The sequence below is a fragment of the Meriones unguiculatus genome, chromosome 14, assembly GCF_030254825.1.
Source record: "Meriones unguiculatus strain TT.TT164.6M chromosome 14, Bangor_MerUng_6.1, whole genome shotgun sequence".
Taxonomy (NCBI): Eukaryota; Metazoa; Chordata; class Mammalia; order Rodentia; family Muridae; genus Meriones; species Meriones unguiculatus.
The window spans coordinates 26,108,787-26,130,210 of record NC_083361.1 but is presented as its reverse complement, the minus strand read 5'-3'; the positions used below and the strand labels follow the sequence as shown (position 1 = coordinate 26,130,210).

General features: G+C 45.2%; 1 protein-coding gene and 1 long non-coding RNA gene across 2 annotated transcripts in view; one reads left to right on the top strand and one right to left on the bottom strand.

Annotated features, from left to right (window-relative positions):
• The window catches only part of Spon1 (spondin 1), a 273,526-nt gene that overhangs the window by 146,310 nt on the left and 105,792 nt on the right, over positions 1-21,424 (top strand). Inside the window, exon 6 of the mRNA XM_021649602.2 lies at positions 14,069-14,217. Within this exon, the coding sequence (XP_021505277.1) occupies positions 14,069-14,217 (149 nt within the window). The remainder of the gene's footprint in view (positions 1-14,068; positions 14,218-21,424) is intronic.
• LOC132647177 (uncharacterized) overlaps positions 17,297-21,424 on the bottom strand; it is a 39,236-nt gene continuing 35,108 nt past the window's right edge. The window contains exon 2 of the long non-coding RNA XR_009585486.1: positions 17,297-19,264. This is a non-coding gene — a long non-coding RNA (uncharacterized LOC132647177). The remainder of the gene's footprint in view (positions 19,265-21,424) is intronic.

Here is a 21,424-nt window from a genome sequence, read left to right as displayed (position 1 = left end):
ACCATCACTCTTCTCTCATCATTCTTAACGCCCAGAGATGAGTCTGGCAAAAGCCACATGTGTCACCTCAATGACCTCTGCAGAAAACTTAGACTTGGCTCAAACTGTGAGTCCCTTGTGAAGTAGAAATGGCATAGACAGTTTCTGTCAGGCCTGCCACTTGCTAGCGATCAAGTTCCCAAGCCCATAGGGTAAGGTATAGTCAATGCCTGCCTCACAGGACTACGTGAAAATAGGAAGACACTGGCTCAAACCTTTCACAGGTTTATGATGCAAGGGACGTGCTCAGGAAATGATGGTGGCTGTGATGCTGATGCTGACAGGTGATAATGAGCATAAGGACCACATGTCTAGCTTTGGAAGGAAAAATGGTGAGAGATCATCTGTATTCTGTTTACAAAATCTGAAGGAGCATCTTGAGCCAGCTCTTGTCTAGCAAACACAATCATCGTATGTAACTTGGGCCTAGGTATGGAATGGAATGAGCCTTGTCACAGTTTCGGGTTTCCCCAAAAGCATCACCTGAGGCAAGAACTGTTTAGAGAACTGAGTGTTACCTGAAGCAGGTGGTGTTTACAGAGGGCAGAGGACAAAGGATACAGTAACAGGCAGAGAGGACAAGCATCCGCCTAAGTCTCCATTATCGAGATCATTGGAGGTCACTGTTTGGTGGAGGAGTGAGCAGTCTGTGGTTGAGAGCTAGCTCCCCTTCCAAAATGGTCTTCTAACATCCTCACTGCCCCCACAAGCCAACGGATGCCTTAACTGCCCGGTTCTCAGAGGCAGTTGTCCAAGCTTCAGAAACAATAATCTTGCTATATGACCTCAACGTAAGTTGTCAGAGTCAGTTTTATCATCTGTGAAATGGGAAAAATAACAGAACCCAGCTCCTGAGGCTGTTACTGGGTAACAGCAGCAAATCAGTATAAAATCTGTTGGCACAGGTTATTAATATTTATTATTGCTTTATCTTTTAGTTAAACAGTGATTATTCCTAAACCAGCTGTATACCCAAATCGCCACACAGAGACTAGGATTTATTTAATTAACCTAGAGCACAATGCCGGGCAATATTTACTCCATTCTAAACCTCTAACCCCACATAGTTTCCTCCCATTCAGATTTTCCACATTATACTTGTTTTTAGTCACATCTTAGGTCTAATTCACCTCTCCACATGGTTCCAAGTCCTCTCCTGCCTATCTCTGTTCTCTGACTCCTCCCACTCGCTTAAGCTTAATTGTGGAACTATCCCGTTGGGGGCCCAAAGGAAATCAGAAAAAAAAATGGTTAATTAATCAAGCATTAACATTTGTGATCAGTTATAGTTAATCTTAATATTTTATTTCTCCAGGGAATGTGGGGCTGGGAGCACACTAAGACACACAGGACGTGTCCAGTTGGGAAGGGCAAGGTCGCAGAACAGCTTGGGGCCAGAGCAGCTTGAGGGTCAGGCAAGCCATCCCCAGGGGTGCAGAAGCTTACTGGGTAGGTAGAGCGAGTGGTGGGGTGGCAGCAGCAGAATAGACAGACAGCAGGGGGTCTCTGGGGACATAACTGGGGTGCACAGTTGAGGCTCCTGCTGTTGGAGTTGGGTGGGGAGCTGACAGAGCGGAACTGGACGAAAGGACCAAAGCAATGTCTCTGTGTGGAGCTCTGTGGTCTATGAACAGACATGTAGGAGCTCAGGCGTGTGCCCTGTCCACAGAGTGGAACTCATAGCTACTGCGGATTATGAATTCAACTTAATACTGTGTGCATCCACTTGTAATCTGAAAAGGATAAACTGTAGAGGCAAAACCTGGACCAGAGCCTGACAGGGATGGTGTGGTGAAACAAGATCGATTGCAGTCACACGAGAACTGATGAACCCGAAGACCACTCTGTGTCTTTACTGTACTAGTACCTAACTGCAAGTGTGCTATGGTCAAAACTTGCTGGCCGGTATATTAGGAGGGGACTGTCACCGAATTGAGAGCATGCTTTCGTTTTAAAGGGAGGTAACAGAAGCACACAGCAATCGTCCTCAGATTGTCCCCAGCACCTGCCCATCTGCAGAATAGAGAATAGCAAAAGCCAAGGCGTTAAGACTGGGTAGGGAAATGGAGGGGGAGCTGGGGCTCAGGCTGCAAGGAAAAGCACTCAGGGATGGGGAGAAGTGGTAAGCTGTTTGCTCAGGATGGAAAGCTGAGAAGACAAAAGACAGGCTCTGTGCAGGAACAGACAAGAGATGAGCTGGCTTTGTAGAGAGAGCTAATAGAAATGCTTGCCTAGGAAGGGGGACTTGAAATTCCACTCAGAGGGAGAGACTCTTCATCGACACAGAGCTGAAAGATGCCTCTCACCCACGCATTTACCATTTCCAGAACTTTCCACCGCTTCATGCAGATATGCACTGCCATCTGTTTTCATTTCCCTTCGGCCTGAAGAACTTCCTTTAATATTTCATATGCTACAGATGTGCTAGTCATAAATTTGCTCAGCTTTCATTTATCAAAAAAAATATGCTTTGTTTTACACTCATCGCTGAAGAATATTTTTACAAGGTAATAGAATTCTAAGCTGATGGGTTTTTTTTCTTTTAAAAATTTAAAGGTGTCATTTTTCTGTCTCTAGGTCTGCTTTGGTTTTGAACCAGGTGGGTAGGGGTTATTCTTTTCTGTTCTGATTGTCTTGTGTCTTTCATTGTTTTTTAAAACCTTGTTATCTCGTTATCTTTCTCAGATGATGATAACTTATATGTCATTTTCTTTCCTCTATTTCATTTTCTTCAGTCTTTGCTTTATTTTTAAGTGTTATTTGCTTTGCTTTTATAAAAATCTGTGGTATAGGGGTTGAGAGCTTGTGGGATTTGGGAGTTGGTATTTTTCATCAGATTTTGGGAAATTTCAAGCACTGTTTATTTAAATATGCCTGTGACTCAGTTACCTCTCTATCCTATCCTGTATGATTCCATTTAAACCACCTTTTTTTTCATTCCATATGTCACTGGGACTCCAATATGATTTTTTTCAACCTTTCCTTCTTCTCTGCTTCACTTTGAATTATATTTCTATTTCTCCCTTTCAGTTTACTGATATTTCCTTTGCTGTATTTAAATACAGTGTTACTGTTTTCAGCTCTAGAGTGTCCATTTGGCCTTTCAAAGTGTTTCTCAGCCAAGATTCCCCATCCGTTCATTCATTACATCCATCTTTTCTTTAAATCCTTGAATACTGGTAATAGCTTATTTACAGCCTCTGCATGTTACTCCTGTCTGACTATAACCCCAAGAGCTCCTAATTAGCTAATTTTCCCCATGTCTTACATCATATTTTGCTATTTTTCACATGTGTCAAATCGTGCATGCGTGTGTGTTTGTGTGTTAGTGTACTTGAACACAATCTGTGCATGTGGATGCCAGAAGTCAATGTTGGGTGTCCATTTCAATCTTTTCTCTTTATTTTCTGAAGCAGAGTCTTTCAGTGAAGCTGGATCCCATTCATTCAGTGAGGCTGGCCAACCAATATCTCCACTTGTCTCTTAACCAACAACAGTGTCAACATTCCTGGCCCAGCCTGCAATTATGAATGTGTCCCACCATATTGCATCTGGCTTTTATATAATCACTTCTTTATTGCATGATGGACACTGTGAAGGCTCCACTGTTGAGTGTCTGGACTTCATCTAGAGGTTATGGGACTTTATTTTGACCAATGATTAATTTGCTGATGAATCTGCTTGATTCCCTTTCAAGGCCTGTATTCTGAGCTTGCTTAAGATTAGTCTAAGTACCCACACACACACTAAGACAAAGTAGTTTTAGCACTAACTTGTGGCTCTTCTTAAGCTCTCAGTTGAGTTCCTAGAGTGTCAGCAAAGCCTCTGTGCTCTGGGTGATTTAGAAGTCCTGCATCTCCACATTCGGTAACCTTTGGAATCTCTGTTGAATTCTTATCTCTTCTCTGCCTTGTGGAGTCTCAACACAAGGGGATATATGTGCATATCTTTGCAGCTCTCCTCTTCTCTGGAATTCTTGCTCATAAGTCCTGTCTGTAACACTCTGGCCATACCTCCTCAGCTCAGCTAATCTGCCTTATCTTCCACCCCATTCCATCTTTCTTCAGTACAAACCAGAAAGTGCCTTGTGTAACAACCCAGGAAAGCATGGGCCCAGCTCTCGTATTTTCCCTTCTCTCGGAAATTGGAGCCTTTCCTGTCTGTTTTTAGCATCCAGAAACAGGAACTCTGTATAATTTGCTGTTTTATAGTTTCCTCAGAAGCACCAGCCAAATGAGCACAAATAGATTTATGAGTTGACTGTAAATAAAATTAGTTTACTCTAGACAGAACTCATAGATAAGACCTGTCATCTTCACTACTCGGGCGGCTGAGGCAGGAGGACTTAAGTTCAAGGTCAGAAGACTGAGGGTATAGGTCAGTGGTTGAGCTTGTACATATATGAGGTCCTAGGTTCAATCCTAAGTGCTACTAGAGATGGAGAAAGAAGGGAGGTGAGTGGATTTATTCATTTGTTTACATTGCTTCTAGGAAATATTAAAAATTCAAATTAAGACACAACTTGTATCCTTTCATGATCTGTTTGACTTCTTAGTCTCATCACAGATCATTCATTCTTTATGAAAGTGTGTATGTGTGTGTTTGTGTGTGTGCACACAGACCTACCATGAATAATTCATGGTTTACTATGTACTTATTGCTTTTTCTTATACCTTTGCTTTTGGGGAGAGGGGTCAGTTTTTTAATTTTATTTATTTATTTGCTTATTGGTTGGTTTGTTTTTGGTTTTTTTGTTTTGTTTTGTTTTGACATAGGGTTTCTCTGTGTAGCCTTGGTCATCCTGGACTCACTTTGTAAAGCAGGCTGGCCTCCAACTCACAGCAATCTGCCTGCCTCTACCTCCCTGAGTGTCAGGATTAAAGGTGTGCACCACCAAGCCCAGCTATAATTTTGTTTTACACCTAACTTTTCTCCTGAAAAAAAAAATATGGTCTTTGCTCAACTCCATATCTGCCTTTCTAACTCCTATCCACTAGATTTTATCTCATCTTCCTCTTCCAGGAAACTTCTAGTATCAACTGGACTAAGCATCCGCTTCTTTAGACTTTCACATTCTGTCTTTCTCTGTCAACATTGCATCACTCAGACTCTATTGTCACTGTCTGCTGAGGACCTGTCTTCCCACCTTCAGCCCACCTCCAACTGAACTTCTCAAAGACAGGGACCAAGTCTGACTCATCTCAGAGTTGCCGTGGCCTGGCACAGGTCTTAGCAACCAGTTTCTATAAGAGCCAGATGGTGAGAATTTTAGGCTTTGCGAGCCAAACTACTCAACTTTGCAACTGTAGCATAAATGCAATACATAGATAATGAATAAAATATAAAACATTACTGGAACAAAACCAGGCAGCTCTAGCTTGATGGTTCCTAGTTTAATGCATAGTGTTTGCCAAGTTAGTGTTCACTGATAACAGAACAGGGGGCAAGGGTGTCTTGCTGAAGGCCTCAGAGGAGACTGAAAAGACAAAGCGAATCAAGTCCATTTCCTAAGAACAAGAGTTTTCCTAGAATGAAATGGACTTTTCTTGTGCCCTTAGGGAAGGAGAAAGAATGATAGCTGAGTAGAGAAACTAGAAAGACAGGGAATGAGGGAAGTTCCAGCCCAATTGATAGACGACCTTCTCATGCAGGGTTTCTGACACACAGGGATAGGGTCCTGAAGAGCAAAGTGGCTTAATCAGGCTGGGTCTCTGGAGTGGCCAAGAGCAGGAAGAGCCAGAGAGAGAATACAAGCTGTGTTCTGGGCAGCACCCAGAGGCAGATTGACAGAAGCCAAGTTCTGTAGCCAAGTCAAAAGCATTAGAAATTAGAAGGAGCCTAAGCTCAGGCCTAGAGGGACATAACAAGGCCAAGCAGAGAATGAGGTCCAACACAACATTCATGTATCAAACTGACAGGTCCTCAACACTTTTCAGTTAGCTGCTGGCCACATGGTACATATGTGAGTCTATAGATGGCTTGACCTTGGTGTTGAAGAGATGTAAGTGATAGGGTTGCCTAGTAAGAGATAAAGTTCAATCCTACTGAGAGAAAACAAAGCATAGAGATCAGAGGACTGCTGCTTGGTGCAGCAACTACAGCAAATTTCACAAGGACCCACAAAGAGCCAGAACAAAGGTGTACTGAGAGGACTACGGATGAGGCTGAGGTTAGGCAACAGGGCTTAAATCAGTCCTGTCACTAAGGACTAGTACATTCTTCTATGAAGCACTATGAATGGATTTCACGAAAATGAATGGGTGGCTTGTATAGGACTAGTTTTGGCAGGGGACCTCAACGGCTGGCCAGGAAATCTGGGCCGTCACTGAACACCTGCTGTATTAGTCAGCATTCTCCAAAGAAACAGAAGCAGGAGGTTGTCAGTGAGAATATACAAAGGGATTTATTGTATGGAATTGGTTCACTCAAACATGAGGGCTGTAAAGTCACAAATATGCAGCTCACAACCTGCAGACTGAGGCCAGATAGTGACTCAGTTTCCTTCCTGCTGTGAAGGCCTGAGACCCTTCCCAATGTGTAGTTCTAAGCTGCAAGGCACCAGTAAACTCAAGACCCAGGAAGACTCAGTGTTACAGCTTGAATCCAAAAACGAAGCAAGAAAGTGATGCCCCAGCTTGGAGGCAGGTAGGCAGCAGGATGTCTATAATCATGCAGAATCAACCTTTGTGTTCTAAGTGGTCAGCTGGCTAGGTGGAGCCCACTACTTCAGAGAGAGCTATCTGTTTTAGTATATTCTCCTTTAGACACCCTCAGAGTCACATCCAGAACGTTTGACCAAATGTGTGGCCTCTCCATAGCCCATTCAAGCTGACGCATTGAAACCCACCTTACATGGCATGTGCCGAGCATCTCAGAGAATCCCCCTGTCATGGAACGTGCCTCCCCCAACACCAGCCAAAATGCAGACGAGCTCCCCCTGTGATGGATGCTGGCCTTTCAGGCATCTTTGTAAACAGTGGTAATTTAGTCCCAGACATGACAGCAGAGAAGAGGCAAAGGAGGCTGTCAGGGTACATGATATCAAATGCATATATTGAAGGCATCGCCCTGAAGTGGCTTTTTAGACAAATGTGCTTGGTTTACCAGGAGCATCACAAATTCACATGTGCACCCATTTCTTCCTCCTAGTTTCCCACATGCCTGTCCCATAGAAGTTTCACCTAAGCTATTGGAAACACATCCTTAGGCCTAGTTTACAGGACTTTTCTTGTTACAGTAATGTATATGAGGGGCTACTGTTGTTCTGTTGCCCTGATAAAAACACCATGACCCAGGTAACTTATAGAAGAGTTTATTTGGGCCTATTCCAGAGCGCTAAGAGTCCATCAGGGCAGCAAGCGGCAGGCATAGCGACAGACGTGACACAGATTGGAACACTCACATCTTCAACTATAAGCACGAAGTGGAAACACTGAAGTGGAATGAAATGAGCTTCCAATGCCAGAGCTACTCCTAGTGACGTATTTCCTCCAGTAAGGATACACCACCTAAAATCACCCTGAACAGTGTCACCAACAAGAGACCAACTGTTTAAATGCCCCATGCTATGAGGGATATTCCTCATTCACATGGGTAACTCACAGTTTGTAACTCAAAAGCAACAGCATCACCAAAACCCCCACCTCAGCATGGGTGACAACTCAGGAAAACTGTGTCCCTGGCATTCTCGGCTTGACTTACATGCAATTCTGCAGGTCGGATGTTCTTCTTTCCCCAGCAATTATTACTGCTTATGTAACGCTGAGGGTTAGGCTCTCTACATCGTAACAGCTTCAGAAGCTTCCCGAGACTTAAAAGTTTCATTTACTTCCTGAGTCCTATGAGCTTCCTTTAATCCCAAGGAAATAGCCACACAACACCCAGACAGGTGTAGGCCACTTGAACACTGTTAGAGCTAGTGAGGAACATGCTGGACCAAACATGAGGGAAAGGATAGTAATAGTCTTTGGTTTTCCTTTCCCTCCAAGCCTGAGTTTCCACTGTCTCACCGGGGAGAACGGGTGACATCCTGATTATTGTTTTAAGCAATCTACAAGCCTTAACCTCACTCCTTATCGCCATGCCTTCTGATGCCTGGCTCATCTCTCTCTCCCCTCTCTTATTTCTTGCAGTGTATTTCCTTCCAGCTAACTGGAATCTGTTTTTTTTTTCTCATTAGTTACATTTTGTTAATTCTGTATCCCAGCTGTATCCCTCATTCCTTCCCCAATCCCACCCTCCCTCCCTCATCTTGGAATCTGCTTAATCATCTCATTCTGATAGTCCCAGGCCACTTGGTCCCATCTAGATGATTCCAGATTCATTTTTGCTTTATATCCAACATTCCTGTCTTCTCAGCCTACTGGCTCTAACCACCACTCAGTCACCCAAGCACATTGCTCTTGGCCATCATACCTTCCAAAAACTGATGTCCTGCCCCGTTTAGATTTGATTTTATTGGCTATTTTTATTTAATGGCCTTCAGCCTCAGAACAACACTGGGAGTCTGGTCATATCATCCTCTCTGTAGAGAAAGAAACTGAGGCTAAGAATGATTGACTTGTTCCATTTAGAATGTTCCAGAACCAAGACTGGCGAATATATTGATCAGATCCCAAGAACAAGAGTTTTAATGACTTTATCAAAAATTACTTCCCCGAGTTTGTGTGTGTGTGGTGTTATTGAGAAATGAACTTAGGGCCTCTCGTATACTAGCCAGGTGAATGTTTTCTCATTAGCTGTTCCTAACCCACAGTCTTCTGTCTTACTGCTCCATCTCCTAGACACTTGTCTTCACTTCCTCCACTACTGCCCCAAATCAAACCCTATAAATTCAGGAATGTTGAATGCCTCCTATGTTGTCTCCTAACCTTTAGACCCTGTCCCCCTCTGATACTAGGTGTGCCCCACCAACTGTAAGCTATAAAGAGGAGCTGGTCCCTGCACCAGGCTGACCTGGCTCAGAATACCTTCACTCACTTGCTTGGATAATAATCTCGTACAAAACTCCCTAAATCCAGATTTCCTCATATTAAAGAGTTCTGACAGTATCATGTATTAGTTCATTTTTCTTGTCCTTGTAACAACATATTAGGTAGAAACAACCTAAAGAAAAGAGGATGCATTTTGGCTCATGGTTTTGAAGGGAATACTCCACCATAAAGCTGTGTATCTGTCCATAGCAGCTTGCTGGCCTTCCAGATGTGGGACCAACATTGAGTCCAGGCTACCCATAAAATGTCCAACTCCAGTGACCACCTCTACTCTCCAGATACTGCCCCTTAAGGACCCATAATCTCCAAAATATTGATACCATCTGAGGGCCCAGTGTTCAAACACATGAGCCAAAGATCTCTCACTATATTTCCCCCTTTTTCTAGTGCCATTGACCGCATATCTACACTCAGAGATTTCTGTGATTAGTCCTGATGTTTTGTTCTGTCTAATCTCTTGCTATTCTAACTCTCCAGTCCACTCAAGGCTCTCTTTCATTTCTTACCCCCACAGTGGGATATGGGGGGAAATCAAGTAATCTTGAGTCAAGTTGACTTGGGTTTGAAGCCTACCTTTCCCCCTCCCTGGATCTGTAAACTTGGGTGGACTCCCTAATCTCTGTGGGCTTAGTTTTCTCATGTAGAACATGGAGATGAGGTTATAGTGAACACCCCACTGGGAAAGCAACATCCTAACATCCTTTAATGTGTGTTGCTAATAGAACCCCTGATCCCACTGCCCGGTGCTACCTGGCCTTTGCCCTTTCATTTCTCTTCACCTGTGACAGGCCTCTTTTCAGTGGGAATTTTTTTTCCTTCCTCTCCCACTTTCTTAAGGATTTTTCTTTTTAAAAAAATATATCTATTTTTGGTTTATATGTGTGTTTTGCCTACATATATGTATGAGCACCGTGCATGTGTAGTGCCCATGGAGATCAGAAGAGAGTGTCAGAACCCCTGAAACTGGAGTTACAGAAATTACAGGAATTTGTTAAGATGTCATTTGGGTGCTGGGAACTGAACCTGGGTCCCCTGAAAGAGCAGCCAGCTTTTAACCACTGGGCCATCTATCCATCCCTTATGTTCTTGTGCATTCCCATGGACCACACACTCTCTTTCTCTCTCCCTTTTCCTTTTCCTCTCCTTCCCCTTCCCTCTCTCCCCTCCCACTTCTCCTCTTTCCCTGTCTTCTTCTCCCCACCTCTCTCTGGCGATGCTGAGAACATTCCCATGGGGCTCTATCTGAAGTGATGCTGAGAACAGTTTACAGCTTTCATAGTTCCTTCCAAAACCAGCCCAATTAATTTGTACAACTCTAAGAGGTCAGACTTGTAACTGTTGCTCCTATTTTAAAGAAGAAGAACTTGGGAAGTAGCTCAGTGAATGACAGGGCACTTGCCTAGAATGTGTGAAGTGCTGGGGTTTGTTCCCAGAACCATGCTAAGCAAGCAAACAAATAAATAAATACAAGGGAAACTGAGACCCTCAGGGGTTGAAAGACTGGTTCATAATTACAAGCCTCTGGCTTTGGGTCACTGTGTCTTTTTTTCCTTGTACCAATTTGCGCCTGAGTGACTACTGCCCACCTGCCATGGGTGCCCATTTTTACGTTGCCAACTGTCTTTCCATTGGTCCTTGCCTTGCCCCTTCTCCAAGGGAGACTGTAATCTTGCCCCTCCCTGTAGCTGAGAGCCCTGCACAGATCTTTTGGGGCCGATGACCCTGTGTTGAAACTTGGAGGCTGTGCCCTGCTGCAAAGTGGCTCTGGGAAACTAACACTTGCAGCACCTAGCAGGGTGAATGCAGAGTGAAACTTTATTCAAGAGAGTAAGGGACACAAAGGCAGAGCCCCCTCCGGGGATGGCTGCTTCTCTGGGTGCCAGCTTCTCAGCCTTGATTCACTGGATTTAAGGAATTTGGAGTTGGTTCTTTCATCCCCTGTGTCATTATACAATAATGCTGATGAGATGGATCAAAGCTAATCTGCTTCCATCTGTTTCCCCACCCCCAGACTGTGAGTCCCTCAGGGCGAGTGCCATGTCCTATTCCCATCAGTCCTTATGGCCCACTGCTGTGTTTGGCATTTAGCTAATGGAAGTTGAATGGATAAAGCAAAAAGACCCATCTGTGTCCATCTTCTGATCCCCTGTGACCATGCTCATTCCCATTCTCTTTCTATCTCATCCCATGGTATATGTTTATTTCTCATGGTGAAGTAAGGGCAGGCTTCATGTCTTTCTCATTTTTGAAGCCACTCCAACAGCCATGAAATGGGGAAGCCATACTTACTGAGAGTCTGCTCTGTGCCAAGGTGATGTCACACATAGCATCTCCTTTTTTAATAATTTCACTTAATATAGGTCTCTCTCTATAGATAGATAGATAGATAGATAGATAGATAGATAGATAGATAGATAGATAGATAGATGTTAAGTGCTCTCATAGTATGAAAGAAGAAACTCAAATGTGGGTCAATGAAGAAACTGAGTTTGAGAGTTTACACAGCTAGGATGTAGGAATGCTGGGATGGAATCCTTGTCCCTTGGCTCGGAAACCCAGTGCCTTCCTTCTTACTGCTCGTTGTTCTCCAACAGCACAGAGCACAGCTGAGAGCTTAGCTTAGTAGGAGTCAGGAGCAGTGCTGAACTGAACTTGAATTTAATTGTGTTAAATTAAATTGTGCCCATGTGACCCTAATGTTTCAGGCATAAAGACTGCCAGCTCCTCATTTGATTGATTGCACAAAATGCTTCTGGAAACATGAGGGGGAGCAGCAGGTATGAAGACAGATTCCCTGACTTCAGCCTAGTAGGACTACGGTCGGTAGTACGGTCGGTATTACTGGAGACACAGGAGGCAGGAGCTCAAGTCAGCCAGAGTTTCTGAGTGATTGCTGTTACAGTTTCCTCTCTGTTGCTGTGACAAACATCATTGGCTTACACTTCTTTGTCACAGTCCATCACTGAGGGAAGTGAGGCAACAGCATAAGCAGAGACTGTGGCAGAAACTATGAAGGAGTGCTGCTGGCTGACTCACTCATTCACTTAGCTAGATCTTTTTTTTTTTTTTTAGACAGCCCAGGACTTCCTTTTTAGGGAATGGTGCCACTCACAGTGGGCTGGATCATCCTACATCATCTAATAATCAAGACAGTCTACCCTCAGCCCTGCACAGATGTGGGCCACCCTCAATTGAGACTTCTCCTCTCAGGTGACTCCAGACCATATCAAGCTGACAATTGAGATTAATTAGGAAAATCATGAAGGAGGAATAAGAGTGATCCAAGCCAAGCAAGACAATGCAAAGGGAACAACAATACTCCTTAGATGCAGAATTTCAGCTAGGACAGGCCTGAACATAGGGAACATTTCAGTGGAAGAGGAGAGCAGGAAACAAGAAATGCTGAAGTCCATCTCCCTGTGTTCATCTTACAAACTAAAGGTCACCAGGCCATGCATTCACAAGTATGCTCTTAGCTTAGATGGCAGCTAAGCCTTTCATACCACTCAGGAAATGAGTTAGAGAACTAGCCACATCTCCACCTGTCTTTTCTTGGGATAAACATGAAAGCTTCATTTCCCTGATGTGTAGGAAATAATGAGCACTTGGGCTGACCCGTGTGGTGATGTCAACTGTCTGGGTTGGGTTGTGGCTGCCCTCGGCAGGCTGGGAGGGCACCACCTGGCTTTATGTTCACGGTCTTGGTGTGCTCCTGGAGTAGAAAGCCTTCCTGGGGAACCACTTGGGGAGTAATGGCTGCTGTATAAACAGGACCAGGCTCTCCTCAGAATCCCTTTTGAACATGGAGTGAAGAGTTCTGTCTACTCTAGATCATAACAACAGTTAACTAAAAGTGTCATTTGAGCTTAACTAATTCAAGTTTTCCCCTTTGCTGTGCCTGTAAAAATTCTTTGAGACTTTGTAAAGCCAACCAAAGAATGGCTTGAGAATTGAACCAGTCCTATGAACTGTATGTGACTTAGTCAACAGTAAATGCAGATGTGTTCATGTATTTGCAACTTTTTAAAAAAGCCCAATATGGTACTGGCATTGAGTATCACTCTCCCCACCTCCTTAGGAACTTTGAAAAAAACCCTCAAGCCATGTTCTGTCTTGGTCCTCTTCAGATATTGCTGTTCCCTCACATCGAACGTGAGAACTCTCCTGCACCCCAGTACTTCTCACCATCCCTCGTGGTCATCACCAAGCCACTGTGGACTGTCCACCTCCACACACCCACGCTCTCTACCTCATCCTTTGAATGTGACTGGCCTGCTCACACCCTCATGTGGGAGTGTACATAAAAGTCAGCTGAAAAAAGCCATGTCTGCTTCTGAGCACGAAAGCCACTTCCCGCACACACTTCAGCGTCTGCTCCTTGCTCACCTCCCAAGATCTCCACTCCATTCTTCTCCCACTGTTGTGTCCTTCACCCTGCTGCCTGGATGATTTATCTAAAATTCAAGTGCGATCATGTCACCCCCTGATCAGAGCCCTTCAGTGGCTTCCAGATCTTTTCTGATGACATCCAAACTCCTGAAGCATTTAGAGCAATGTCATCTGTGAGCAGGCCCCTTCTGCTCTCATGGCATCATCTCCTAATTCTCCACTGACAGTTAGTGACACTGCAATGCTCAGTTACTGATGGATGTCCAAGCACAGTATTAATTCATGTTTCTGAGCCTGCCAGGAAAAAGAAAAAAAAAAAAAAAAAAACCTTCTTTTCTATTTTGCCTTTCAAATCTGACTAGCATTTCAAATTCTCTCAACTGCCCCCCTCTCAGAGAATCCCTTAGGCAGAAGGGGTTCTGGGCTATCTTCTTGGGGTACCCACTGTTCACTTCTGTATGATCCCCAGACTCATGGTTAGTAGACGTTATCTGTAATCATTGAGTCGTGTTGGAATTAAGACAAGGCAATGCCTGCCCAATCAGTACTGGCTGAATCTTCGAACGCTTTCCCCTTCTCCCCATCCCTGAAGAGGTTCACACTTCCGCCCCCGCCTCACTGACATCTGCATCCTGATTGACTTCCAGGTCGGGCCAACCACTGGTCCGCCATCATTGGAGGGTCCCACTCTAAGAACTACGTGCTGTGGGAATACGGAGGGTATGCCAGCGAAGGCGTCAAGCAAGTTGCTGAGCTGGGCTCGCCGGTAAAAATGGAGGAAGAAATTCGACAGCAGGTAAGAACAGACTCCTTGATCAACCAGCAGCTAGAAAATGAGGTCGGAGCATTCCTGAGCTTCGTTCCCAGGAGCTTGAGAAGTGCAGTAGAGGGTACTTGAGAGGGGGGTGCATTGGAGAGTCTCGCATCCTCTCGCTTCTGTATGCTTCCCGCTGCTGTAGGCTTGCTATTGGAAACACAGACCTCTGGTCTCCTGAGAGTGAAAGGGTGATTTATAGTTTCATACTATGGTTCTTGAGGGTGGAGGATGGTGTTCAAGCTGTCTAAGCAAATTGTCGCTTCTGAAAATAGACATTTTATGTGTTGGCATGTGGTGTTTTGCAACAGTGTCTTGATGTGTCTGATAAATTCCCTGGCCATTAGTCATAACTGTCATGTACTGTGAGCCATGTCATGGAAGCCCAGGAGCTACCCCATTATCAAGACCCCAGCATCTACTGAGGAAGGCAGGAGAAATGACCCATTATTCTTGTCAATGCACTTGCCTGACAGTGGACCATCCCTCATCAAAAGCCCGAGCTAGTTAATGGCAAATAGAGGCTGAGAACAGGGCCTTGGAAGAATAGCAGTTTTTGTGGTTTGCTGTGGAGGGGTGATGGTCTGGCTTTAGCTGTCATTCCCACGGAAGCCTCTCTGGCACTAGAGCTACTTATGTTTCACTGATGCCAGCTGTTCTGGGGCAAGGAAAGGGCAAACTGTGTTTGCAGTGTGGCTATTTCACACTGCAGGTCATGGAGCGGCCACCATCCTCCTCCCTCCTGCCCTGCATCTCCCAAGATGATGGAGGAGGCTCCAGATACATGGGTGCCCCTGTTGTGTTGTGATGGATGTGTCCTCAGAGGCCTGAACATACTGAGGGGATGAGCACAGCCCAGACCCAGCGCTTCGCTGAAGCCTACCATCTGGGTTCTGAGTTGCCCACAGTCCTAGACTGGATGCGACTGAAATCACTCTGCTCCTTCATGATGCCCTGGGGATCCTTTTGGAATATGGGAGGTGGGGATGGGCTTCAGAATGAGCTTGTGCTTCTTCTCACTTTGATTTGAAGTTTAAATGTTTTAACACGGCATGGCTTTAATGAGCAAATCACCCTTCTTTGTAACTAAAGATGACCTGGAACTGTTGATCCACCTGCCTCCGCCAACTGAGTCCTAGGGTTTCAGACATGTAGCACTATGCCAACTTTTATGCAGTGTTCGGGATCAAACCTAGGAATTTATGCAAGTTATGGCAGCATGCTGCTAACCGAGCTATATCTCCAGCCCACAGTGGCTGCCTTCTAACTGTCCAATTTCTCCCACTCTGCCGTGCCTCACAAGGGACATAACTCTTCAGGCTATAGCCAAGTCGTGAGTGGCCTCTCCATATCTGGCTTGCCATTTGGGTGCCCTTTGTCTGGAATCCCAAAGTCTCACTTCCTAGCTCTCAAGCATGAAATTGTGATTGTCCAGCTCTGAGGAATGGGATGCCGAAAACCATCTGTTTCAAAGACATGGTGACGTTGGCAAGTGAATTCGAGATCAAGGGTGTTTTCCTAATAGTGTCAGTCCCACTTGCTGACTTTCTTTAACGGCTTCCAGAAAGGAGAGAGATGCAGGAATCATACAAAACTGAGATTATGAGCCAGACAGATGCACAAGCTTTGAGCCCTGAGTTCCATCCTTGGAAGCCATGTAAAGGTGAAAGGAGAGAACCAGCTTGTGGTGGTTTGAAAGAAAATGGCTCTGTAGGCTCATGAGAAATGGCACTATTAGGAGGCGCGGCCTTGCTGGAGTAGGTGTGGCTTTATCAGAGGAAATGTGTGACCATCTATTCCTGAGGCCTGAGGATCCAGGTGTAGAACTCTCAGCTCCTTCTCCAGCACCATGTCTGCATGCTGCCACCATGCTTTCCCACACGACAGTAATGGACTAAACCTCTGACCTGTAAGCCAGCCCCAATTCAATGACTTCCTTTATAAGAGTTGCTGTGATCATGGTGTCTCTGCACACAGACACACAGACACACACACACACACACACACACACACACTAGCATGCACACATTAGCATGCACACGCAGGTAATGAATTTTTAAAAATGTAAACTGGGATTATCTTTTGCTGGTGAACATAAACTTTCATGTGTCATGACAGTGGAAACGTTGAAAATCCTGGGCAGGACTTCAGCCTTTGAGTACCCCACTTCAGGGAATGTGTGTGTGGCATGGCCTTCACCAGCCTCCCGTGAGGACTCTGTCTGAGCCAGCTGGTACATTTTCCAGTTAATATGCTTAATTGTGGGGACTGTAATGGGGAAAGACTGTACATGTGTGGCTAACACCTCCTCTTGGCCTTCTGGGTACTGGATAGCTCTCCTTAGCCCTCTTTGCATCCGAGTCTGAGAGGCCCACATTAGTGTTCAAGTTCTACAGGTGAGGAGAAGGTATAGTCAATCACAGAAAACCCAAGTGTGTATGGCTCCGAAGCCTATACACAAAATCTAGTGTATGAACTACAGGGCTCCAAACAGACACTCCCTCCTCTCCCACGTTCCAAATCTGATGAGAATCTCAAGATGGCCATGCTGTGACTTTCACAGCGTGGACCCCATGACACCGAACAAGGCGCTTCCCACCTGTGCCCCTGCCCAGCCCCACACCACCATCCCACTTCTTGCCAGCTCTGAAAGGAGCCTCAGCAGGCAGCACCATCTGCTTCCCAGCTCCTTAGAAATCCAGCTCAGTTCAGTGATTTCAAGGTCCCTTCAGTTCCAAAAGATTCATGGCCTTAAATATCCTTCCCTTCAAGCACAAAACTTCTATTTTTCTGTAAGTCAGGGAGGAAACGACATAAAAAGGAGAAAGAGGAAGGTTCCTCCTAGAATCGAAATGTGTCTTCTGCATAACCAGAGGGCTTGTTTGAAAACTTCAACAAATTCTCTGTTCCAGGCCCTTCATACTTTATACCCTCTATCAAAGAGCTCCATTCCAGCCATGATGCAAACAAAGCCCCTTTTCCCACAAAAGGCATTCTGTGCTTTTGTTATTATGGACTTATACCTCACAGCCATTTTCACAAGCATTAAAAAACACAATGGTTATTATTGGATATAAATTTTATGCTAATGGGTTTCAAACACAAATGAACAAAAGCACTAATCACATTAGTTGTGAGGAATCATAATGGTTCTGTTGGGTATAAGCCTTATTGTTGCTATAACTGTAAAGTTCCAAGGAAATTGATGACAAATCACTGCAGAGGCATTAGCAGTGATGATGCTACTGAAAGACAATGGAGGCAGAATATGTGCCCCTTCTTTAGGGGAAGAGAGGCCAATGCTCCCTGGTGGCCAGTGGGACCTGAATTGGAAATAACTGAGTTGTCTTTGTCAGCCATGTGTATTTCTTGAGAGGTTCTCCAGCTGATTTGTAAGTGTGTGTTTCCTGTTTTCCTGAACCTTCCATAGTAGCTTGGAACTCAGTTTATGCCTGTGTGTGCTCATGAATATGCACAGGAGTACAAGCATGTATGTACATATGAGTAGAGACCAGAAGTCGATCTTGGGTATCATTCCTCAGGGGTCATCACATTGGTTTTTGAGACCGAGTCTTTCACTGAGACCTAGGACTCACCAATCAGGCTCAGCTCACTGGCCAGTGAGCTCCAAGTTGTCTCCTGTCTCTGTCTCCCCAGTCCCAAGATCACAAGTGTGCTACCAAGGCCAGCTTTCTTATGTGGGTGCTGAAGATTCAAACTTAGGTCCTGATGACCCTGGAGCCATCATTCAGCCCCTGTTTGCTGATCCTTGGTTTCGATGACCTGAGGGATTTGTTGTGAGTTCCTTAAGTAGTTGGTAGTATTAATCTTTGTCAGATGAGCAGCTGTTACGTATTTTTCCGTTCTGTGGACGCCTGTCTGCTCCATTGCTTGTATTTCCTTTGCAGCGTGATTTTGTTTGTTGCCAGCCCATTTGGCCATCCTGTTGAGTACACGGATGTCTTGAAGTTTTTTTCCCTGTTTTCATCTAGTAGTTGTCTAGTTTGGGGTCTTATTTTTAGGTCTTTGATGTGTTTTGAGTTGATGTTGGCTAAGCTGAGAGGCGTTTGGGGGTTGCTGTCAAGTAAAATGAGCCAGATACCGTGTGTTCTCTCATTTTCAGGCACTTGAGGAAGTAGAACCAAATGTAGAATAGGGATGAGCAGAGGTTGGGAAGGGGAGGGGAGATAAATGAGCACTGGCTTTGATCAGCACACTGTACGCGTGTATTCAAATGTAACATTGAATGTACGGATGCATGCAATTTGTACCTGCTAATAAAAAAATATAACAATATTTACAGAAAGAAACATAAGGCTGTGGCTAGCCTGACAGGCTGTGGTACATCAGGTCAGAGGCAGGAGGAAGAAATGGAAGATGACTCTGGAGGGAGTGAAGTCCAGAGAGCCAGTGCAAGCTCGTTGCTTAGGAAGAATTTACCCCCACTAAAACGTCTTGTAAGCCAGCAGCTGCAAATTTGGGTGTCTGGTTTTCTGCTGGATACCAGGGTAAACATGGTACCCATCCACCCAGTTATCCATGCTAGAGAGCTAGGTGCCGCAGCTTCTGCCTCCTCCACACTGGAGTGCACCAGTTTTGTGGGTGCTGTTCCGAATCCCCTGGACCTTGATAGCGTGCTGTCTCCTTCTCCCTTCTGCCCCTTTCAGCTCCCAGCTCCCGGTCTTAGTTCAGCATTGTCTTCTCTAGGAAGCATGGAGCCCTACAGCTCCTGGTGCTGCCCCTGACCTAGGCTGACCCCTACAGCCTTTCTTTCTCTGTCTCCCAGCTGAGTGGAGCCTTCTCACTGCCTGAGTCCTCTGCTTCCTTCCATACCAGTCTGTTCCTATCCAGGCTGCCTTAGCTCTTCAGCAACACTAAGCATGGAGAGTGTTCTTACTTAGGTTGTTCTGTGGCCACAGGGCCATAGATAGGGACATCTCTTCCTTTCCACTGAACTACATTTTCTGTCTCACTAGTTTTCTTTCGCTTTAGTGCATTTTAGCCATCTTCTGCAGGATTTTCTTTTTATCTGGAGAGAGAGAGAGAAAAAAAAACCCTCATGGACTGATACCTTCACAGAGTGATCTTGTTTTAATCCTCCTGGTCCCACCTGACTCTTATGTCATCCCTTAGCTCTGGACTTTGCACTTCACAGCTGGCATGCGCCAGGATTCTTCTGCATCTGAGCATGAGAGAGCCCAAGGATCCATGCCATAGAGGTGCCCACCCAAATGCCATACCCCCAAATGCCCAGTGGAGGGTTTCCTCATCCCTTGCTCACAGCTGGGGAAGTCCTTCGAAGCATCCAGTTCTGTGCAGGAGTGCCTGCCCAAGCCCACTTCCCACCAGCGCAAATGGCCTTTCCCTTCTACATGCGTAGGTGTTCAAACCCCTGATCCCGAGCCTGGGTCTCAGTCCATGGCCCCGACAGCTGCTCACTCCGGCTCCTGTTTCCACTTACACTTTCTCCTCATAGGAAGATCTTTGGCACTGATGCCCTGCCACAGCATCTGCCATTAGTCCAATCAGCAGCCTAGCCTGTGGCTGCATACAGGTCCCCCGGGCAGGCAGTTTATGGCAAAAATGGAATTGGAAGAAAATGCCTTTCAGGGCAGCGACAGACAAACAAGGATCAGACTGAATCACAAAGCCCTAGCCGAAGAATGGGGATGCAGGCAGTCTGTCCAGACTGTACTTGGGGGAGGGGGCGATGCCAAAGGAGAAGTAGCACAACAGCAGAAACCCAAGATGCTGAGTTTTACCAACCTGGTGACATGATGCTGGGCCCACAAGTCAGTTGAGTAGTTGAGGTGGGACCAAGGGGCATTAATAGACTGAAGCACATGGGTTTAGATACACAGAGATCAAAACAGAGCACCAGGCAGAAACACAGCTGAGACTACTCCTGAGCCCTCGACTCTAGCTGCCACATACTTTTAAGGATCTGGGAAGCAAGGAGGACCAGTGGGTAACCTTACTGTGACTTAAGTCTGTTATCTTGAGTAGATCAACCCAGCGGTCATCAATGTCTGCATTCTCAAATGGTGATGTTGGCAGGATAGAGCACAGTTGTTCATTGTGAAGTAACGTGTGAGTGATACTCAGCTCGGTATATGGCATTATTTTCCTTATGACTGGAGTGTAAAAATTAATCAGGAGGATTTGTAACCTCTCTTCACGTTGAGAGGGGATGGCTTGCTTTTATTGGGTAGAAACACAATTGAAAGACGTAAAAGGTGTGAAAAACAATTTTGTGTGTGTGTGTGAGAATGAAAACTAGAAAAGGAAAAGCAAGAGGGAAAAGCGGGATGAAGAGGCAAGATGATATTAGAATCTCAGGAGTGAGAAGCGGCATAGTTGAACAGCTCCTGTTTGGACTGAGAGTCAGGGAGAGAAAGGGAAACCAAAGACTTCAAGGCATTTTTAGCAGTGTGCTTTGTAGAACTGCATGATGGGATTTCTCCTTTGCTGCCTTCTCAGGAAACATTTAGTCGAGATCTGTGGCTCTTTTGTTTCATTTGCTCTCTGTTGCTGTAAAACATAGTAGCACAGTCTTGGAAAATTATACACAATTGACAGTTATTCCACTCATAGTGCTGGAGGCAGGATCATCAAAGTTCTCTGCTTCAGCTGAGGCTTAAGACAAATAGAAATTCCCAGTAGCCCAGGCTTCCCCACACCAGAAGGGTGAGGAGCCATCCTCTGAGCGGCAGCACTCACACCCCAAACTTTTACCTAACAACATCACTGGTGCCTGGTAACTCTGATGTCTCTGGGTGAGAAAAGGTGGGCATTTATTTGATCAAAACTTACACACTATTTATCTCACAGAAAAATCTATTTCACAGTAGCTGAAACAAAGTAGTCCAAATGGAAGGCAAGCTCAAGCGGGAGATAATTGATAAATTGCCTGAAGATGTGTGTAGGGTGATACAGCAGTATTTGTTAAAATTGTACGCTGTCCTTTCATTGTAGCAATAAAAACAGCGCATCTGTTTCTAGCATAGCCATTCACAAGGATGCTCATCTTGTCACTGTACCCGTTTGTCTGGATTGTTTGTTTATTGAGACAGGCTCTCACTGTATAGCACCAGGCTGGCCTTAAACTTGGGAGCCTCCTGCCTCAGCCTCCTAAGTCTAGGATACAGGTGCACACCACCGCGCCTGTCTGAGTACATCTTTACACCAC